At 42.6% G+C, this 19,163-nt stretch overlaps 1 protein-coding gene across 1 annotated transcript; it reads right to left on the reverse strand.

The window, feature by feature from the left end:
- Nucleotides 1-14: 14 nt before the first annotated feature.
- HSDL2 (hydroxysteroid dehydrogenase like 2) lies at nt 15-18,178 on the reverse strand. The gene is made up of 11 exons (XM_061361232.1): nt 18,050-18,178; nt 15,026-15,189; nt 14,517-14,615; nt 14,290-14,404; nt 11,500-11,603; nt 10,389-10,487; nt 5,227-5,421; nt 3,075-3,146; nt 1,548-1,724; nt 939-1,067; nt 15-313 (listed from the first exon to the last, which is right to left on the reverse strand). The coding sequence occupies exons 1-11, from the start codon at nt 18,064-18,066 to the stop codon at nt 201-203; spliced, it is 1,284 nt and encodes a 427-aa protein (XP_061217216.1). The 5' UTR covers nt 18,067-18,178; the 3' UTR covers nt 15-200.
- Between the last annotated feature and the right edge of the window lie 985 nt (nt 18,179-19,163).

Below are 19,163 nucleotides of genomic sequence, written 5' to 3' on the forward strand. Positions count from 1 at the left end.
CAAACTGATGCCGGTATTTTTGAGAAGGAATTTGTTTAATGAAAAACACCTTGTCTAAATCAAATGGTTATTTCTTCTCTAAAATAATCTTACATTTTATCCATACTTATATTACATCAGAGAAAACCAAGGACTACCATCTTAAAATAGCATTGCACTTATATATGAAAGGCCAGAGTTCTGCTGTTAACAGTTTCCACTCACAGTTTAGAGTTAAGCTGTGTCAGCATCTTCTCAAGCTTTATTGCCAGTGCCATGTTACCTTTAATCCTTAATTTTCCTGTCATGAAGGCCAGGGTTGGCTTTAGTTTACCTAAAAAGAAGAAACAAAGGCATCAAAAAATCAGAAGGAACTGGTGACAGCCTGTGCACAGGAAAATATAACGCCACTACAGTGAGCCCTAGCAGCTATACTGATACCAAGTTCTGCTGTTAAAGAAGTGCACACTTAGGAAAACAGTAAAAAACTGCTCTGGAGCCAGAAAAAACTCAGAGAGCAAAACTGCATCAGATGTGGTATGCTGTCATGTAAAAAAATTATCAGATCATGACTGATTTTAACTGAGACAAGACCACACAACTCGGGTCTCTGAGCAGAGAACAAACAAACCAGGTTACTTTCCGACCAAATTCAAGCAGCACACATTCAGGAAACACACACTACAGACGCACAGGGCAGAAGCCAACAGATTGACTTGATTCCTTCTGAAGCTACACTGGCTGCTAATGTTGCAATGTCTGGTGAGTAACAGCAGTATCAGCTTGTAAGCTCTTCCTGCTCACAGGACAGAAGAGTTCTGAAACACTGAGGATTTTCAGCTGAGACACAAGAAGTCTACGGCCCCTCCACAGCAGGACCACAAAGCCCTGATGCTGCCATTTGCCCACCAGCAGGTTTTCTGAGCACCACCACCCTGGCAAACATCCCTGTCACTCACCTGTGAACATTTTCACAAAGTCAGTACTGGACATGCTCATAACCACATCAGCCTTCAGAGGAGGCTTCCCAGGACCAGCATTCCCTCCCTTGTTTTTCAGGTCAATGTACCAGGTGCCCCCTTCATCACCTGAACAGACAGTGAGAAAGGAGGTAACGAGGCAGCAGAGCATAGCCCTCCCAGCTCCTCCCTGTCAAACAGCAGCTGCCATGCCCATCTGGAGCAGTTACAGGATGGTGCTTGCGCTGGCAGTGCTTGCCCCATGTGCTGGCAGAGCCAGCCCCATGCAGGTGCCAGCAGCAGCAGAGCCCCAAGGCAGCATGCTGCTGACAGAGCTGGTGGCAGCTAGTGCTTTCACCATGGCCTGTGAGTGCTCCCATCTATCAACTCCAGGACCCTGTGCATGGGGCAGAGCCACCCCAAGCATCCCAGGAGCAGCAGCAGCTACCATGTGGGCCGAAACTGGGCCCAAGGAGCATCCCATGGAAAGGAACAGAAGGTGGTCTGTGTTGGGATCAGCTGGAAGAGGCGAGTGTTGCTGTCTGGAAACATCCCATGCCTTCTGCTAGGAGTGTGAGCATGTGGAGGCTGTACGAGTGAGAGTCTTACCGGATAACTCAAACTGAAAGACACCCTGAGTGGTTCTCACATACTCTTCACTTATTGCTCCCTGAATAACTCTGAATGTTTCTGCAACAGGACTCAACAGCTTGGCTGCAGCAGATTCTGATCCTTCTTGATGGGATCCGCTTAATTTCTTTTCCTCCTTGAATGCTTGGGAACCACCTACAAGAAAGTGCTTATTTTACTCTTTCCAACGAAAAACATTTTAAAACTGCATGTAAAAACATGCACAGAAAACTTAATTTGAAAATCTTTGAGCTCCACAGTAAGGAAAATGAGTATTTTAGTATTGATACTGATAAAGGATGTTTTTCGCACCTGGGAATGTGAACAGGTATACAGCACTGAATACAATTCTGCAATATATTTCATTTCCTAGTATGTCAAAGAAAAGTGGAAATAAAACCACAGAAAGATTATAATTCTGACTGTTCACAGATGCTTACGCAGCACACTGATTTCTAACACAGTCCACACACTCCTGACAGCACTCACATAAAATAAGTCAGTGTCTTTAATAAACGCCACTTGCATCTCAAAATACTTCTGTTTTATCTTGCTAAGAACATGGATGTTTTCATTCATTCTTCTGCAAAGGCTTCTAAGCTGTAAATCCATTCACTGCTTCAATTAGCATTTTACTGTACTGCAGAGAACATATACATTTTACAACAAAGGACAGCATCTGCCATTTACAAAGATGATCAAGTTGAACAGCCTCTAAAAATGTTGCAGGCAGCCTCTTTGGTGTCTTCAGTATCAAAACCCCAGGTAAGACTATTCTGCAGCTCCCTACAAAGTAACCCGCATTATGAGGCCCAGGGAACCAACAAAATCTGTCCCCAGATGAACAGTCTTAGTGCAACTGCTCAAATGGCATTTCCAAGGGAAAGTGACTCTGTTCCAAACCTTGCTTCTCTGCCCTTCTCTTACCCCTATGTTGCCACTCCTATGCAACCTGTTCAGCATTCTTGGTTGCCTTCCTACTTGACACACTGCAATTCTGAAAAAGCAAAACCGATATTTTTCTGTAGAAGGCTTTTCCATTTCTTCCAAGAGGTATTTAAGTTGTGTAAATGTGCAAGTTTTGTCTAATAAGCAATGGAGGCTCTATGTTGTGCTCTTTAATATAAATTTAGCAAGGCAAATGAGACCCTCCTGCAAAATATGCCGTCTGTTCTTCAATTTCTTATTCTAGCAGTCTTTTGCCATGATATTTACGCTATCACAATTCACACGTTTAAGAGAAGACTTCTCAAAATAAGCCTCTGATTTTCTATCATGAGAGTCCTGCAGAAAAGAGCTTTTTTTTCTAAAAAAAAAACATTTTTTTCCTAGCTTTAGGTACAGAGTGACTTCCATTAAGTTTTACTCTCCAAATGATAAAAAGTTTTTGTCAAATAGCTAGAGTGGAGTCCCAGCTCTTGGGAAAAAAGAAAAGACATTTTGAAATAGCAAGAGCATTCAATATTGTCAGAAATTATGGACTTTCACACACAGTGCTTTCCTTACCATACCCTTCTTGTTTCCTGCCTATCATGTCAGTTTCAAGATCCAAGAAGAAGTCAGGCATCAGGGGGTGACCTAAAACAGACGAAAAATGTAAGTCCAAGCAAAGGTGGACAGTACAAACAGGAATCCATTTCATATAGAACTACAGAAAAATTGTTTAAGTAAATAAACTACAATATGAAGGAAAGAGATAGCATGAAATAACGTGCTTAGAGTTTGGTTCATTTAAAATCTGACTTAAAAGTCTCTTAAACTTGCAATGAAAAAGATTTGAAGAAAAACCAAACTTATCTCACTAGCTGTTAAAGAGTAACATATACATCTACAGCACAGGTAAATTTTCTTTTCATTAAAAATTGGTAAATAATTCTTTTCATTAAATAGGAACCTGAAGGTGCAGAACTGCATGGGACCTGAGAATATGCACCAGTGGGTCCTGAGAAAACTATTGGATGTACCTCCCAGGCCATTATGTATTATATTTGAGAAGTCATGGTAGACTGGTGAAGCTCCTGCTGAGTGGAAAAGAGGAAACATAACCCCTATTTTTAAATAGGGAGAAAAGAAAGACCTAGGGAACTGCACGCCAGGCAGTCTCACCGTGGTGGCCAGCAAGATCATGGAGCAGATCCTCCTGGAAACCATACTAAAGCACATGCACAATAAGGGGGTGACTGGTGACAGCCAACATGACTTCACTAAAGGCAAATCATGTCTGACAAATTTGGTGGCCTTCTACAATGTGGCCACGGCATTGGTAGATAGGGAAAGCGCAACTGACATTATCCACCTGGACTAGTGCAAGGTATTTGTCACTGCCCATGCAACATCTTTGTCTCTAAACTGAAGAGGAATTGATTTGACCATTATAATTCCTTATCACTGAGATGGACCACTCAGTGAACAAGGAACTGGCTGGATGGTCACTCTCAAAGAGCTGTAGTCAATGGCTCAAGGTCCACGTGGAGATCAGTGACAAGTGGTGTCCCTCAGGGGTTGGTGCTGGGATTGACACTGTTCAGCATCTTTGTTGGTGACATGGACAGTGGGATTGATGCACTCTCAACACATTTGCTGATGACATCAAGCTGTGTGGTGCAGTCAATGTGCTGCAGGGAAGAGATGCCATCCAGAGGGACCCTGACACACTTGAGAGGTGGCCAATGCCAACCTCATGAAGTTCAAGAAGGCCAAGTGTAAGGCCCTGCATCTGCACTGGAGCAATCCCAAGCATAGCTAATGGCTGGGTGGAGAACTGGTTAACAGCAGCCTTGAGAAGGACCTTATAACAGGACCTGCAGGGGACCTACAAGAAGTTTGGAGAGGGACTTTTTAGAAGGGGGAATGGCTTTAAGCTGATAAAGGGGAGACTGAGATTAGACATCAGGTAGAAAGTTTGCACTGTGGGGGTGATGACGCACTGGCACAGATTGCCCAGAGAAGCTCTGGCTGCCCATCCCTGGGAGTCTTAAAGGCCAGATTGGACAAGACTTTGAGCAAACTGGTCTTAGTGGAAGGTGTCCCTGCCCACAGCAGGGGCGTTGGAGCTGGATGATCTTTAAGGTCCCTTCCAACCCAAACCATTCTATGACAATTTTTTAATTTACTAAGATTTTATGGTTAGATTCTCAGTGAAGCAAAGCAACTCTTTACAAACTGATTAGTTTAGAAGACAGGCCGAGAAAGTTGGGGCTGCTCAGCTTGGAGAAGAGAAGGCTGTGTGGAGACCTCATAGCAGCCTTCCAGTATCTGAAGGGGGCCTATAACGATGCTGGGGAGGGACTCTTCATTAGGAACTGTAGTGACAGGACAAGGGATAACAGGTTAAAACTTAAACAGGGGAAGTTTAGATTGGATATAAGGAAGAAGTCCTTTAGTGTAAGGGTGGTGAGGAACTGGAATGGGTTGCCCAGGGAAGTTGTGAATGCTCCATCCCTGATGGTGTTCAAGGCCAGATTGGAAAGAGCCTTGGGTGATATGGTTTAGCGTGGCAGGGAGGTTGGAACTAGATGATCTTAAGGTCCTTTCCAACCCTAACTATTCTATAATTCTATGATTAGTAAGAGTCCCTATAAACAGAACTATGTTAGTATTCTCCATACAGCCTTGCCTCCTTCCTGAACTTACTTCTCATCTTAAAGATGTGTATTACCTGGTGCAACTGCATAGACATCAAAATCCTTAACTCCTTCTTCTCTCAGCAGAGCTTCATCAATAATGAAGTTTCCAGTGAAACTTTTTGGTTTCGTTAAAATGCAATATGCAGCATCTGCAATGATGTCTGTTTTTCTGCACTGTTTTTCTATTCCAGATCCTCCTAGCATATCCATAGCAGCTGTATGTATGGCTAGAAAGTTTGGAGGATAAAAAAACCAAAGTTTTAACAGTGACGACATGAAATGCCCATTTCTCTGGCAAGCATACAGACTTTGTTTTCCTTTCATGCAAAAGACTGTATCAAGATAAAGCTATGAAATACTACCAACCAACAAATCATTCTCTAGAAGCACCAGTAAAACCCAAGAAAACAAAGGAACCAAAAAGAGGAATAACGAGCGAACAATTTATGAAATTCCCTCTATCTCTTTACCAGTGAACCCCCCTGGACTTCCTCCAGCTTATTCTGGACACAAAAAACTAACAGAACAACTATTTTTCTCAAAGTGAATGTATGGCACATTAGTCATTACCAGATCTTTCCTCTGGTGATTATCACACTGAAAATCTTGATGCTTTATTTTAACCATGTAATAACTCTCATGGAATAACAAACTGTTTCTCCAAGGCTAATGACAAACCAAAAAGCAAAATTTCAAATAATTTGTTCTGTACTCCACAGAAAGGCTGTTTGGCACAAGAATACAATCCAGATCTCCTAAACTTCTGATTGTTTTATTAACCAGTTCTACTAAGTTCTGCACCATTCCACCACTCTTTTGTTATGCTTCCCCCAAAGATGCTACTAACACTATGGCATGTTACAGTTCAAGCCTGTCATTTGCTCTTCCAGGTTGAGGTATCTGTCCTATTTTTCTTTCATCCTGTTCCACAGAGCAGCTATTTCATTGTAGCATTTGGCACTTGCCATGTTATTGTTTTCTCCTCATACGGTTCTGCTTTGTGACTTTTTTCCCATCTACTAGCCAAGACTCAACACTCTGCCTCCAAGTTTTGGGACAAATTTGCAAACCCACTCCTAAACTGGGTCTGGCAGGTCCTTGGAGTAGAAGGGTAAAAACCTGACTTCAAATTACTTCTGTCCTTCTTCCAGTGTTTCCAATTCCACACAGTAACAGCAGCTCTGATTCAAAAATGATTGCATCATCCTTTAAAAACCAAAGAACAGGCATTGTGCAGGACACATTCATCTGAGCTGGATCATTCAACTTCCAGAGCAGGAACTGGTAAAAAGGACAGCAGTCTTCAATGCTAGCCAGGACATTCTATCAAATGTTTTCTAGGAAAGTGCAAGAGTGAGTAGATGTCCTTGTTGACTTCTGTATTTACTCTTCTGTGGTGTGGATTAGGTTTCAGTTACCTTTGACCAACCTCAGCTTCTCTTTTCCAAATCAACTGAACTGCTATGAATACACACCCAAATAAAAAGCAGCAAATAGACGGACTAGTACATATTCCTAGGCTTCCCTGAGCCACCTTCCCATTTTTAAGGACAGGAAATAAATTTCTTTGATCCTCTCAAATGTGATCTGTCCTGAAAGATGGTTGTTGGATTTTCTTCATTAACTACCAACAGTTCACATAATATTTCTGCCCTAATACTCTGATGAAATTTACCGGGCTCTGTTGACCTGAATATATTCCACTAACCTGTTTCACTTCTCCTGCCCATGCTTCTGCTGCTTCTCTGTTAGCATCAGCTACGATTCTTCTGAGCACAGTGAACCTATGTGCACATACTGAATCAAAAAGGTTTTAAACTATGAGGTACTGCCTCATAGTCTGGTTGCCCATCGTTCCACCTATTTTATACAAAGTGCTTTATACGAAGATAAATGGAGAGTTCCTAGCATCTCATTACCAGCCTACTTTCACATGTTTCAAGAATCAGATTAATCAACAAATACTAGCATACACACTAGCACTGAGGCTAATCACACTCATATGAGATTATAGCGGATTTTTTAATTAAGAACTTTGCAACTGTATTTTCGATACCATGGAAGCCTGTGTCTCTATCTCTCTGGTGACCACATGAAGTAGTTAACTTTGTCATTTTTTGGAAGATAAACCTTTTGAAAGAACATTTTTTTGTACTGGAGAATTTGCACATTATTATCATCTTTCATTGATGGCACTTCAGTTTTCAAAGAGGCATCGATGATTTATATAAATTCCAAAAGCTCATCTAATGTTTATAACAGTCTTAAAACAAATGAGCAAGAATGGATTCAGCAAGTACAAAGCTCTATCTGCGTATCTTTGGTTTTATAGAAAGCTTAATTACTTTCTAAATTACTTTGCAGCATCCAGCACAGAGAAGTTACGATTTAAAAAATGCATTTATTAGAATATACTGTTGTCATTTGTAAACTGAATCTTCCTGCATTTCCAAGCCTCATGTTCTGCATGTTCCTGGGGGGAAACAAATATCAGCTGCACTCTATAACAAGTGCCAAATTCTGCAGTGTCAAACTCTTTTTTGTTTTAGCAGGTACACAGTGGCACTCTAATGCACAAAAGAAAGCTTTTCTTTGGTTTGGGTTTCCCTTCGGTAAGAAAGCCAGATTTTGTAGAAGTTCCTTTAATACCAGACTGTATCTGGGACACTGGTACTACTACTGACATTTGGAGTGCTACAGCATATGCAAACATGGGAAAGAAATCATGTATTGAACTATGCAACATTGAGACTTAATGTAACTTCTGCCTGTAAAGTTAGCCATCCTTCTGAAAAATTCTTCATTGTGAGCAGGTGGACAAATTCTCCTAAGTTCCATTTTCCATTGCCACGGAAAACATGAGGCTGAATTAATCAGATGGGTGGGGGAAAACACCTACGCTATAAAATGAAGATTTAGTATAACCAGGTGGTCTCTGCAGGAAGATAGCTTCCTGCTATCAACACTTCCAGCTTCCAACACTCCACTGGGACCCATAAAACCACCAACTCACTTCCACAATAGTAGCAAGTGTTTTCTACAGCATATCCAGAATCAGAGAGAAGGTGTTTAAGAATCAGAAAGCTGTGAAGGGTGCAGATAATGTGCCTATACAGCTTATAAATGTGTGCATTTACAAGACGCAGGTAATCTTGTAACACCTTTTTGCATTAGAAAAGGCAGCAAATTAGTAAGTTGTCTGTAGCTTGATACCACATCTCTGTCTGAATGAGATACTCTACATCAATTCCTTTGCTGTCCCTAACCCCCACATACAATTTACATTGCTTAATCAGTGACAAAAAAAACCCCAGAAAGTGGTAGGTTTTTACCTCTGCTAATGGAAAACCAAACTACTCCTACACGTTAAGATTCTGAGAAAATATAAAACTCATTTAGCAGCAGTATTTTAGGGACAGGTCAGATGGAATGGACATGAGGTCTAGTGAGCTAGAGGCTTTAAAAACCAAGTTTCATGGCTCTATTGCAGATAACAAAGATCTTGGGAAATCTCCACTGAAACTTAGGTTTTCCTGGAGCACTCAAGAAGCAAGTATGTGAAAACAAGCACATATTTCTTCTATCCTTCAGAAACAGAAAAATACACCAGACCCAAAACCTGAAGGGCAAGCTTTCACTCCACTGCCAGAAAGGCAATCCAGACCCTGAAGTAAGATGTGCAGTTGCCTTCAACACATCAAATACTAAGATCTTATCCTCTTCAAATTAGTACAGGTTTTGTGATGATATAGTTATAATAAATTATACAATTAGCATTACAAAAGTTGATCCCTTATCAAAATATTTCTAATGATAAAACTGATGGTGCAAGCAGGATTATGATGCATCCATTTCCTGGGGGAATTTAGGATGCAGGCATCCAGACCTATGAAAAGGGACTAAGTCAGTCAGAGATACTAATCCAAGTGTTCAACTGAGTATTCCCAAAAGCATTTAAGCAAAGAAACCCAGCTGATTTTATTTGAGATAATTAAGTTTTGCTCATATTCCTCACTTCAAAGAAAGCAAATCATAGACTTCTAGGTCACACTAGAAGTTAAAACAGGCCTGCAACTCCTAGAAGGAAAACATGGAAAAGTGTCCAGTTACACTGGAGCTCCAGGCACAGAAGAGGATTTTGCTCCGCATTTCGCTTCTTCTTCCTTGGCAATCCCAAGGTCTGGACAGAGAAGAGATTCAGAGCAGCCCTGTGGAGAAGGACTTGGGGTGGGGGTTGAAACTTGATGATCTTAATGTCCTTTTTCCAATCCTAACTATTCTATGACTCTGTGATTCTATTCCTTCCTCCCTTCCTCCACTAGGTAAGGGAATGAAGTGCTGTTGTGGTGTTTCATAGCACAGTGACAGGGCTCACACCATTAAAGGGCAGGATTACCCTTTCTTTGCTGATATTAACAATAGTACCTTTTCTGTACAGAGATGAATTTGAGGTAGAGAGACTGGCCTTTTTGGCAAACAGCTGACCAGATGTTTAACAGCAGCTGTGATCCTAACTGCCTCATAGAGAACAAACTTCAGTTAACACAACATGGGAGCACCAGGTTATTTTTCTTCCACAGAGCTCTTTAATTTCCTGATGCTTGCAAGCAGATGGTACTGTGAACAATATTTTGCTTGCCCACTGCGCTCAAACTTCCAACAACAGAATTATTTCTCCATTTACAGAGGCACATTATCTCAGTTCTACCTACGTTTTGGCAATTTAACTAGCAAGGAATTCTTAACAGTACTACACAGACAAATATGTAATTCCTACCAATGAAAGCATGCTAGTACTGTTGTAATTTTGTTCAAACCAATACTCCGACTGCATGATAAAGAACACACACAAACCACGAGACTATGCAGATGCTTCAGCCAACTGAAAGGGTTGAATGGGTTGCAAACTAGCGTTTGGATCAAAGCGGCAATGGTCTAGTGTGAACAACAAATGAACACCAGCACCAGTGCAAGATGACACATATGCATAAAAGAATATGCATGTTCTTATGCATATTGTTTGATACACAAAGAATATAAGTAAGAAGTGCTTGGTCTCCTGAATCTATTCCAGAAATCTGAAGTGTACTCAAAGTCAAATAAAACATGCTGTAGAGACCAAAATACAAAAAGCGATTATTTTAATACCATTACAAAATAAAGTTTAAAAAAAAAAGAGAAAAAAAAAAATCACCTGTTTTAGGCCATAAAGCATTGACAGCAACTTCTCCTCTAAATTCTTCTGCCATTCCCAATACGCACATAGACATCCCATATTTTGAAATGGTATAAGCTAAGACAAGAAGTATAAGAAACAAAGGTTACAGTCTGTGAATGGAACTTTAACTGTGAAGGAAAAAAAAAAAAAAAAGAGAAAGAATTATTTTTGTCATAAGGAAAATTAAGTTTTGGAGGACAAACCAGTATCTTCCTAGAGTCAAAATCTCTCCCTTCTCCTCACCACCCCAGCAGATACAAGCTATATTTTCACTACAAGCCAGATTTTCACTACAAATAAAGTAAGAGCTAAGATAAGATGCTGTGGCAAAAACAACGACTGAAGCCTAGCTGTATGGTGGTTTTGTTGTACTTTTTATACAGCACACTGACAAGAATGATGATTTTTTTTAAGTATCCTAAGGCATACAAGCTGCTAGCAACCAAAGTTGTATCCTATGCAAAACAAAAACAGAAGGAAAAAAATAAATTAAAAAATAGAAAATTAAAAAAATAAAAAAATCTAAATCCTTGTCATCTACCTACTGTGAGATGGGAAACATTTCCGGGAAAAAACTGGGACTTGCTGGAAGATTTTAACATGACAAATGTCCAAAACTGAAAGGCTGTTTTACAGTTTCAACATAAGCAACATTAATGTCAAGAAAAAATGGGGTTGCTTTCCAACTTCAAAATTAATTTCCGTTTAAAAGACAACATTCAGCTTTATCTCTATTATATCAAGTAAGAAGTTGAGTCAGTAAGAAAACAGATTTTGGATTTCATTCCCTATTTGGAACAGAAAATGTTTTCTAGTCTTCAGAATTTCCATGAAAAAGCACAGACTCTTACCTTGAAAATATTCTTGAAAATGTAAAGGACGTATTAGGCCATGACACCTGCTATATGTTTTCCCATAAAATAGTTTATTTATGTTAGGTATGAAATACTGAGGAACCATTAGGGCCAGCCTGTATACAGTGCTAAGAATACAAGATCTGAATTCTGGGCTGGCACTCCTGCACATTTCACCAAGTATTTGTAAGGTTCTCAAAAAAGTAACAACAAAGGTTCCAAAAGCTACTCACCACAATGATTTTTGAACCACATGGGATTCAGATTCATAGGTGGGCTGAGGTTCAGGATATGGGGGTTCTTACTCTTTCGCAAGTGGGGAAGGCATGTTTTAGACCTGAAAGGTAGATTTAGACAAATCAGTCACCTCTTTTTTTATGAAACACCTATAATTACAGTAAAACCATACAAGTAGACCAGTATTTTCATTTTCGTGAAAGTCCCAACACTACACTGAGACCCTAACTGCATCACTATTTAACTGATATAAACAAGGTCTGTCCTAGCTTACTTATCTCAGGCCTAGTACAGGACCACATTCTCCAAACAGTGCAGCAGCATCTACTAAAGCTGATTTTCCAGATGCTCAGAAGCCACAGTCTCCTTGTAATAGTTTTGATAGGGACAACAAAATACTATGAGGCAACAAGTGAACCACTGAGTCATAAATGTATTCTCTTCTGATCCCATACCTATTTCTCCTTTAAAACCATGATAAATAAATAATATTTTATAGTGAAAGGCTATTACAAGTATTCCAAGCAAAACTGTAAACTTCTTGCCTGCTGACTGGACAAGTCACTATTTCATTCAAATCAGACTTACACACTTACACACAGATGTGTAAATCATAACCATCATTTGGCTTTACTTGTAGCACTGAGGTAAATGTCTGCATTTCAAAGGGAGAACAGCAACACATTAGTGACCTACTCTTTACACACTTCACCAGGACCTATGCATACTGTCAGTCACAGCAGGAATACCTTCAACTGCAAAATCATTACAGTAAATTATTTACTACCCGCTTAAACATTCTGGGGTTTCAACTCCCTCCGGTGTCAGTGTGAGAGGTTCACTAAGACACATCTCAATTTCCTAATGTACAGGAACCAAGAATATGTCAACAGATATACTCCGTAAGATGGGACATCCTCCCTACCTTATTCCACTTAAGACAAATAATCCACATTTCTTTTATTTTTTAGCTATTGTAACTTATTAAACATTATTTGGGAACAGATCTCTACAAATTACAGAGGCAACATACAAAGCAAGAGAAAGAAAAGCTTGAAGTCACAGAAAGGTCTGGGTTGGAAAGGACCTTAAGATCTATTTCCAACCCCCCTGCCATGGTCATGCATACCTCACACTAAACCATGTCACCCAAGGCTCTGTCCAACCTGGCATTGAATACTGACAGGGATGGAACATTTGCCACTTCTTTGGGTACCCTGTTCCAATGCCTCACCACCCTCACAGTAAAGAACTTCTTCCGTATGTCTAACCTAAACTTCTCCAGGCTGAACGGCCCCAGCCTTCTCAGCCTGTCTTCATAGAGGAGCTGCTCCAGTCCCCTGATCATCCTTGTGGCCCTCCTCTGGACTTGTTGCAACAAATGCTTCACTAGGTCTTCCCAACTGACAACTTATTCCCAAATAAAAGCAATGACAAAAGACCATTTTAACTTCCCTTGAGAGGTATTACTATTTCATATACTCTTTCATTCACAGTAACACAGTGATCTTTTTGATCTTTTTAAGGTACAGTAAGTTAGGTCCCTTCTAACCCAAACCATTCATTCTATGATTCTGTGAGAGTAGCAGCTAGAGGAAATATGACTTCAGGAACCCGGCATCAACTGTGACTAGCTAAATGTCTTATCAAGAAAGTGACTGTCGCTGTTCGGCTGTGAGGGGGAGCCTGCCACTGGCAATACAGTGGAACCCATTCACAGATTTAACAAGACATACCACAGAGTGTCTTCTGGAATGCCAAGCTCCAAAACCGATTTTCCTTTCTGAGCACAGAACCGCTTACACATACAGGCTTTCAAAAGTAGAAATCACAGGGTGGAAGCAGGAAATACCACTCTCCAAGAAGAGTCTTTCTTCCACCCTCCTTTTCTCTCCATATTAACCACATGCTATCTCTCTAATTAAGAAAGCTTCTATTTATGTGTGGGTTTACACTATTCTAATAGCAAATAGCTTCACTGATTCTTAGCAACAGAATATTAAGAAATATAATCGTATCTTGACAACCAGATTCATCAGCACACAGGGGAAACAACATTCTTCTAGGTAAAACTCTGATACAAAAGCTTCTGATCACATCAAACAGCTAATCTAGAATTTAGAGATTCTGCATTATCCTAAGGGTCTGTGTTTGTTGTTACTAACACAATCCCATCAAAATCAATGTTTTCATTTTTAAACAGAGTAATTTTGAATTACATCCTGTAAATCTAAAGATGATACCACCTGCTGAATCCATTTAAAAAAATGAGCAAAGTAAGGGCCACAGGAACTGTGAAATCAAACCTTGGTGCATTTAATAGATAATAGAACTGGTAAGCTGAATGTAGGCAGGGAACACTTTAGATTGTTTAGTTACACCTTTAATGGTTCTCTTGTAACTATGGGAAGTTGTACCATGCCTGTGAAGATGAGAAAGGAAGCCAGCAAACGAGACGCTACACCTGACATATGAAAAGAGTCATTTTGCTCAACTTGAAAAAGCAGACAGCATTTAGCAAAGCCAAGCTGCACCTCTGTTTGAAATAAACTAGTTTCTGCTTTCTACCTGCATGGAGGGGCTTGTGAACACTTAATAATTGCAATTTGCAATGAATTCCTGGAAATATTAATTTTAAATCAGTTGGCCAATAAGCGAGCAATGTCAGCTAAGCACACAGAGAATACTTGCTCTCCAACTCTAGGGCAGCAAAACAGCTACACAATTTCTTAGAGAAACTGAGGTATACATTTTGCTACAGTTTGCTTCTTTCTCTCAGAACTTACGTAAGGTAGGTTCCTCGTACATTGACATCCATCATAAGATTGACCTTCTTCATTTCTGTTTCCAAAGTGCCAGTCAAAGAGATGGCGCTGGCATTGTTCACCAAAATATCAATCCCTGGTTTTAAAAGAAGTCATTTCACGTAAGTGTTTAAGGACAAAAGCAGCCTGTTCTTTTCTCTTTTTGTTTGAGCACTGCCTGTTAATGTCAACCCCACACTTTAGCGTACCTCCAAAAGTCTTCACAGCTTTCTCCACAGCATTAATAATCTGCTGTTCCTCCCTCACATTAACGACGCATGGCAAAGCTTTTCCTCCAGCCGCTTCAACTGCACAATTAAAAAATTAAACATTTAAAAACTTGCTCTCAGATGGAACAAATGGCATGCAACTATTGAAAATCTCTCATTCAGTGACATGCTTCAAGAAGGCAGTGAAAATCACACTCACAAATTGCCACCTTTTTACGTATCGCATAAATAATAGGGAAGCCAAACCCAAACCTTAACACCAAGAATGTGTACGGTTCACACATACATCTCAATTAACACAACACTTTCACATCTATACACATACATCTTCATTACAGTAATATTATGATAACTCCCAGCATTCCTGGAGGGCGCAAGAGGCACTAGGCTGTGAATTGGAGCTAAGAGAGTCTATTCAGTTTTCCGCTCAGGTACAACAATCAAGCCAGGGCCAGCACCTGAAGCCCTCCTCATTTGTTACAACTTACTCTCTGCTGCAGCAGTGTAGATAGTCCCTGAAAGAGTTGGATGGGGCTCAGCTGTCTTGGCTGCTATCACAATGTTTGCACCATCCTTGGCAGCTTTCAAAGCAATGGCTTTGCCAATGCCACGGCTTGCACCTGTGATGAAGAGCGTGCATCCTGCTAGTTTCCTAAAGATGAAGGGGGAGAGCAAAACAAAACTTGTAAATCATTGACTTTTAACAAAAGTAATTAGCAGAGTCTTCAAACCAAATGCCTTCATCATTGTACTAAGAAAACAGTCTCTAAGTATAAAAGGAATGGCTACCACATAGCAAAGTACAGTAGTATTGAAGGCAAAACCACTCCCCAAATCTGCAAACACCATCAAGCAAGAAGGTCACTCAATTACACTTCTCACTGTTCACAGCAGAGCTGCTACATTCTCCAACAACAGAAAATGAGTAAGCTGTAAAAATGAAATGCTGCTTTCTAATGAGACAGCACACCTCTGTAATTTACTAGTCACTGCCCTCTAAACACAAAAACTGCTGCTTCAATGTGGTATAAAGTTCAAATCCAGAACCACAATGCCAATGCAGGGTGCCACACACAAGTGCCAAAAACCTCCATTTTCAGAAACGGCAATTATTTCTTCTAAAGCTTTAGCACTAAACTCAACAGTTTCCTGGTATGGAGGTAACAAAATGCCATGGGGGTAGACTACAAGAGGTTCAGAAGCTATCCAGAGGATCCTGACATACTAGGTGAACAGAAGCCTTGTGAAATTCAACCAGAACAGATGTACAGTCCTGTACCTGGGAATAAAAGTCTCTGCAAGGATACAAATGGGACTGAATGACTAAGGAGCCCTCTCTGGAAAAGGCCTTGGGCAACTGGCAGAGAACAATTTGGGCATGAGACAGCAGTGTGCTGGGCAACAGAGGCTGGCAGCATCCTGGGCTACAAGAACACCATAACCAGAAGGTGGAGGGAAGGGATTATGGCCCTCTGTTTGGCACTCATAAGACCACATTTACACCCCATAATGAGCTTTGGGTCCCTCAATAGAAGCTATATGCTGACAAACAGGAGCAGATTCTGCCAGTGTGAGACAGAGACAGCCGGAGGCTCAGCACTTGTGTGACATGCCCAGTTCAGCCTGGAAAGCAGCTCTGGGGGAAAGCAGCAGCAGTCCCCCAATACCTTTGCAGCAAAGGAGGAGATGGAACTGAGCAAACACGATGTGGTGCAGTGCAGGAGGATGAGAGACAACAGGCCCTTTCAAACTGGAAGAAATGATTGAACTGCAGAGGTCTGGACTGTCTTCCCCAGCGTGAGAGTCAGGCAACAAAGTAGTAAAGAGCTGCTGCCAGCCTTGGAGGTTTCCAAGACCAAAACAGCCAGCCTTGAGCTGTCTGACCTCTCCCAGCTGATCTGTCTTTCTTGAAAAGGCAGGGCTGGAGACCCCTCGAGGTCCCTTCCAACTGGATCTATCCAGTGATGCAGTCTGGAAGAGTCCAACCGAAGATTCCTTTCCCCAAATTATTACCCCATTCAAAATGTCAAGGAACATACACTACTCGCTCCAGTTACACTCCCTAGTTTTCATCTCCAACCTTTCTTACACCATCGGGGTACCATCCTCAATTTCTACTTTTTCTTCGCACAAACTGCATCTCCAGCCTACAGAATCCTCTTTTTCCCCTAGGCTTACGATCAGCACTGACTACACACTCTCTTCTGGAGCTTCTTTCCTTCAATTCCAGCTCCACAATCTCCAATTCTGGCTCTACAGCACACAGAAATAGTGTTCACCAAAATAAGCAATGTCTTACTAACAGGTAAAATTAATTTTCATCCCTTCTGGAACATCGAGCTGACTTGATACCCTCTCACACACCCCTTTTATACTTTGTGTCAAAAAAAAAAAACCAAACCAACCCAAAACATTCTTTCTCCTTCCTTAATTTTACTTCTGTCTCACTCCAAAAGTTTAATTTATCCTCTGCAAACTGGTGTGACAGCATCCTCCCAGCCACTTGCACTAACCTCTTAAAATACTTATTCAATGCTACCAAATGAACTGCCCAGAATTTGGAGCACTTTACTCTCTTGAGCAAGTTATACTCACAAGACTTAATGGTCCAATACTTAACAAGTTTTAAACCTATGTTTGCCTAAAATTGCTTACGCCCTGTATCGTGAAGGTTGCTGCCATTATTGTTTCCACCATAGCTGGTTAAATTCACCTCTGTGCCCTGCGGTCTCAGGGATCTTGGAAAACAAGAGAGGCAAGTTCCTGCCTCACCAAGCACCAGTGCTGATACAGAAACTTGCAGTTCACATCAGAGATGGTTTTTGCTGCTTGCTTACACATACATTAGGAATTTAATGAACAATCCTGTTTATAACATACAGGTGCAAGTAATACTATCTTATCTTGATGGCTATTAGCAGCCCTGGCTCTGAAAAGCCAAAGGGCAGGAAATGCCTTTAAATTAAGCTCCTATACTGAAAGCAAAGTTGATTGCCAGGTAAAAAGGCACTGGCTTAGAGAAGAGAGAATAAAAGAGAGTTTAATACCTATAAAACCACAGTTACACTACCTAATTTGGATGCAAGTCCTCCGACAGCAATTTCCCCTGCAAACCGCTCCGCTCAAGGAAACCACTAACGAGCCTCACCAACGCTTCCAGGCCCTCTGCGAGCCGCTCCCTGGACCCGCTTCCAGCCTCCCCACTGCGCGGAGCCACCGAATCGCACCGCCGGCGTGCTCCCCCCTTGCGGGCCGCGGAACGGGACCGGGGTCCGGCGGGGAGAGCGAAGGCCGCTCGCAGGCCCGAGGAAGAACAGCCCACAATCGAAGTTCACCTCGCCCCCCGCCCTGAGAGGCTTTCGGTGGCGGGACAGAGGCGGCTTCCACCTCAGCCTCCCCCCGTCCCCCGCGGGTCTGTCCGGCGGCGCCTGAAGAGCGGGAAGCGGTGGCCGGAGCCGAGGGTAAGGGGTGCACCCCGGCGAAGGCGCTGAGGGGAGCGGCGGGCGCCTTACCCCGTGTTGGGCAGCATGGCGGCGAAGCACGGGCCGGAGACAGCCGAGGAGGCTTCCGCGCTTCGCGCAGCCGCCTGCACGGCAAGGGGCGGAGCGGTCGGACAAAGGTGAAGGGCAGCGCAGGGCGCCCCAGCCCTTGTGTGCGGATCAGGGAGGCCGGGCCTGCGGGAAAAGGCCCTGGCCGCGGTGCGGAGCGGTGTGGTGTGGTGTGGTGGGGTGTGTCTAGGCGGGCGGCTGGGGGTGCTACCGGTGTGTGAGTGGGGCTGCTAGGAGAGCAGGGCCGAGGTGGTCGGGGACATAGACCGACCTGAGACCACACAGGGGCGTCCATGGGGTGATACAAATGGTGCTGGGAGGCTCCCAGCACCATTTAGTTCTGTGCTGAGTGTACGAAGTTTTGCTTTGATCTGAGCTCTGCTCCGGAGCTTTGAACAGGAACAAGTAATAGCATTCCTCCATCTCACTCTCTGCCTCCCCAGTTGATCTGAGCGCCTATGCCAGGATCGTCGTGTCTTCTGCTGGCCCAAGCGTGGCCATCCCCTCCCTCATTTCCTCTCCTGGCCCCTCTCTTACAGTAACTGCGTGGTCAGCCCTCGCTTACATGTCCTGAGCACTGCTCTGACCCCTCGTTTGTCAGCACTGTTTTCATCACAAATCGAACCCACAGCCACATACTAGCTACTACGAAGAAAACGATCCCTATCCCAGCCAAAACCAGCTGCTGCTATGGCAGTGCCGCTGCTGCCCCTGGCACTGTGGACCGCTGTCTGCAGGTCCCTGCTCGGTTCCTCACTCCCCAGCCTTCCCCCGTGGTTGACCTGGCTCCATCCGAGGAAGGTGATGAGGAACACACAGCCTTTAAAGAGGAGCCTGCAGGAATGGTCCTGGTGAGCAGCGCCAGCTGGGGCCTGGGTGTCCTCCACACAGATCTTTCAGCCCAGCGACAGGCTCTGAAACAATAATTCCTCCTCCAGCTGACAATCCCAACAAACTCGCTGCTGCCCTTCCAGCTGCCTGTGTATTTCACATCATAGAACAGTCAGGGTTGGAAGGGACCTTAAAGCTCACCCAGTTCCAACCCCCTGCTATGGGCAGGGACACCTTCCCCCACTAG

This window comes from Neopsephotus bourkii, unplaced genomic scaffold (genome assembly GCF_033783945.1).
Source record: "Neopsephotus bourkii isolate Nb327-2 ecotype Australia unplaced genomic scaffold, CSIRO-AGI_Nbou_v1 NB_1057, whole genome shotgun sequence".
Lineage (NCBI taxonomy): Eukaryota > Metazoa > Chordata > Aves > Psittaciformes > Psittacidae > Neopsephotus > Neopsephotus bourkii.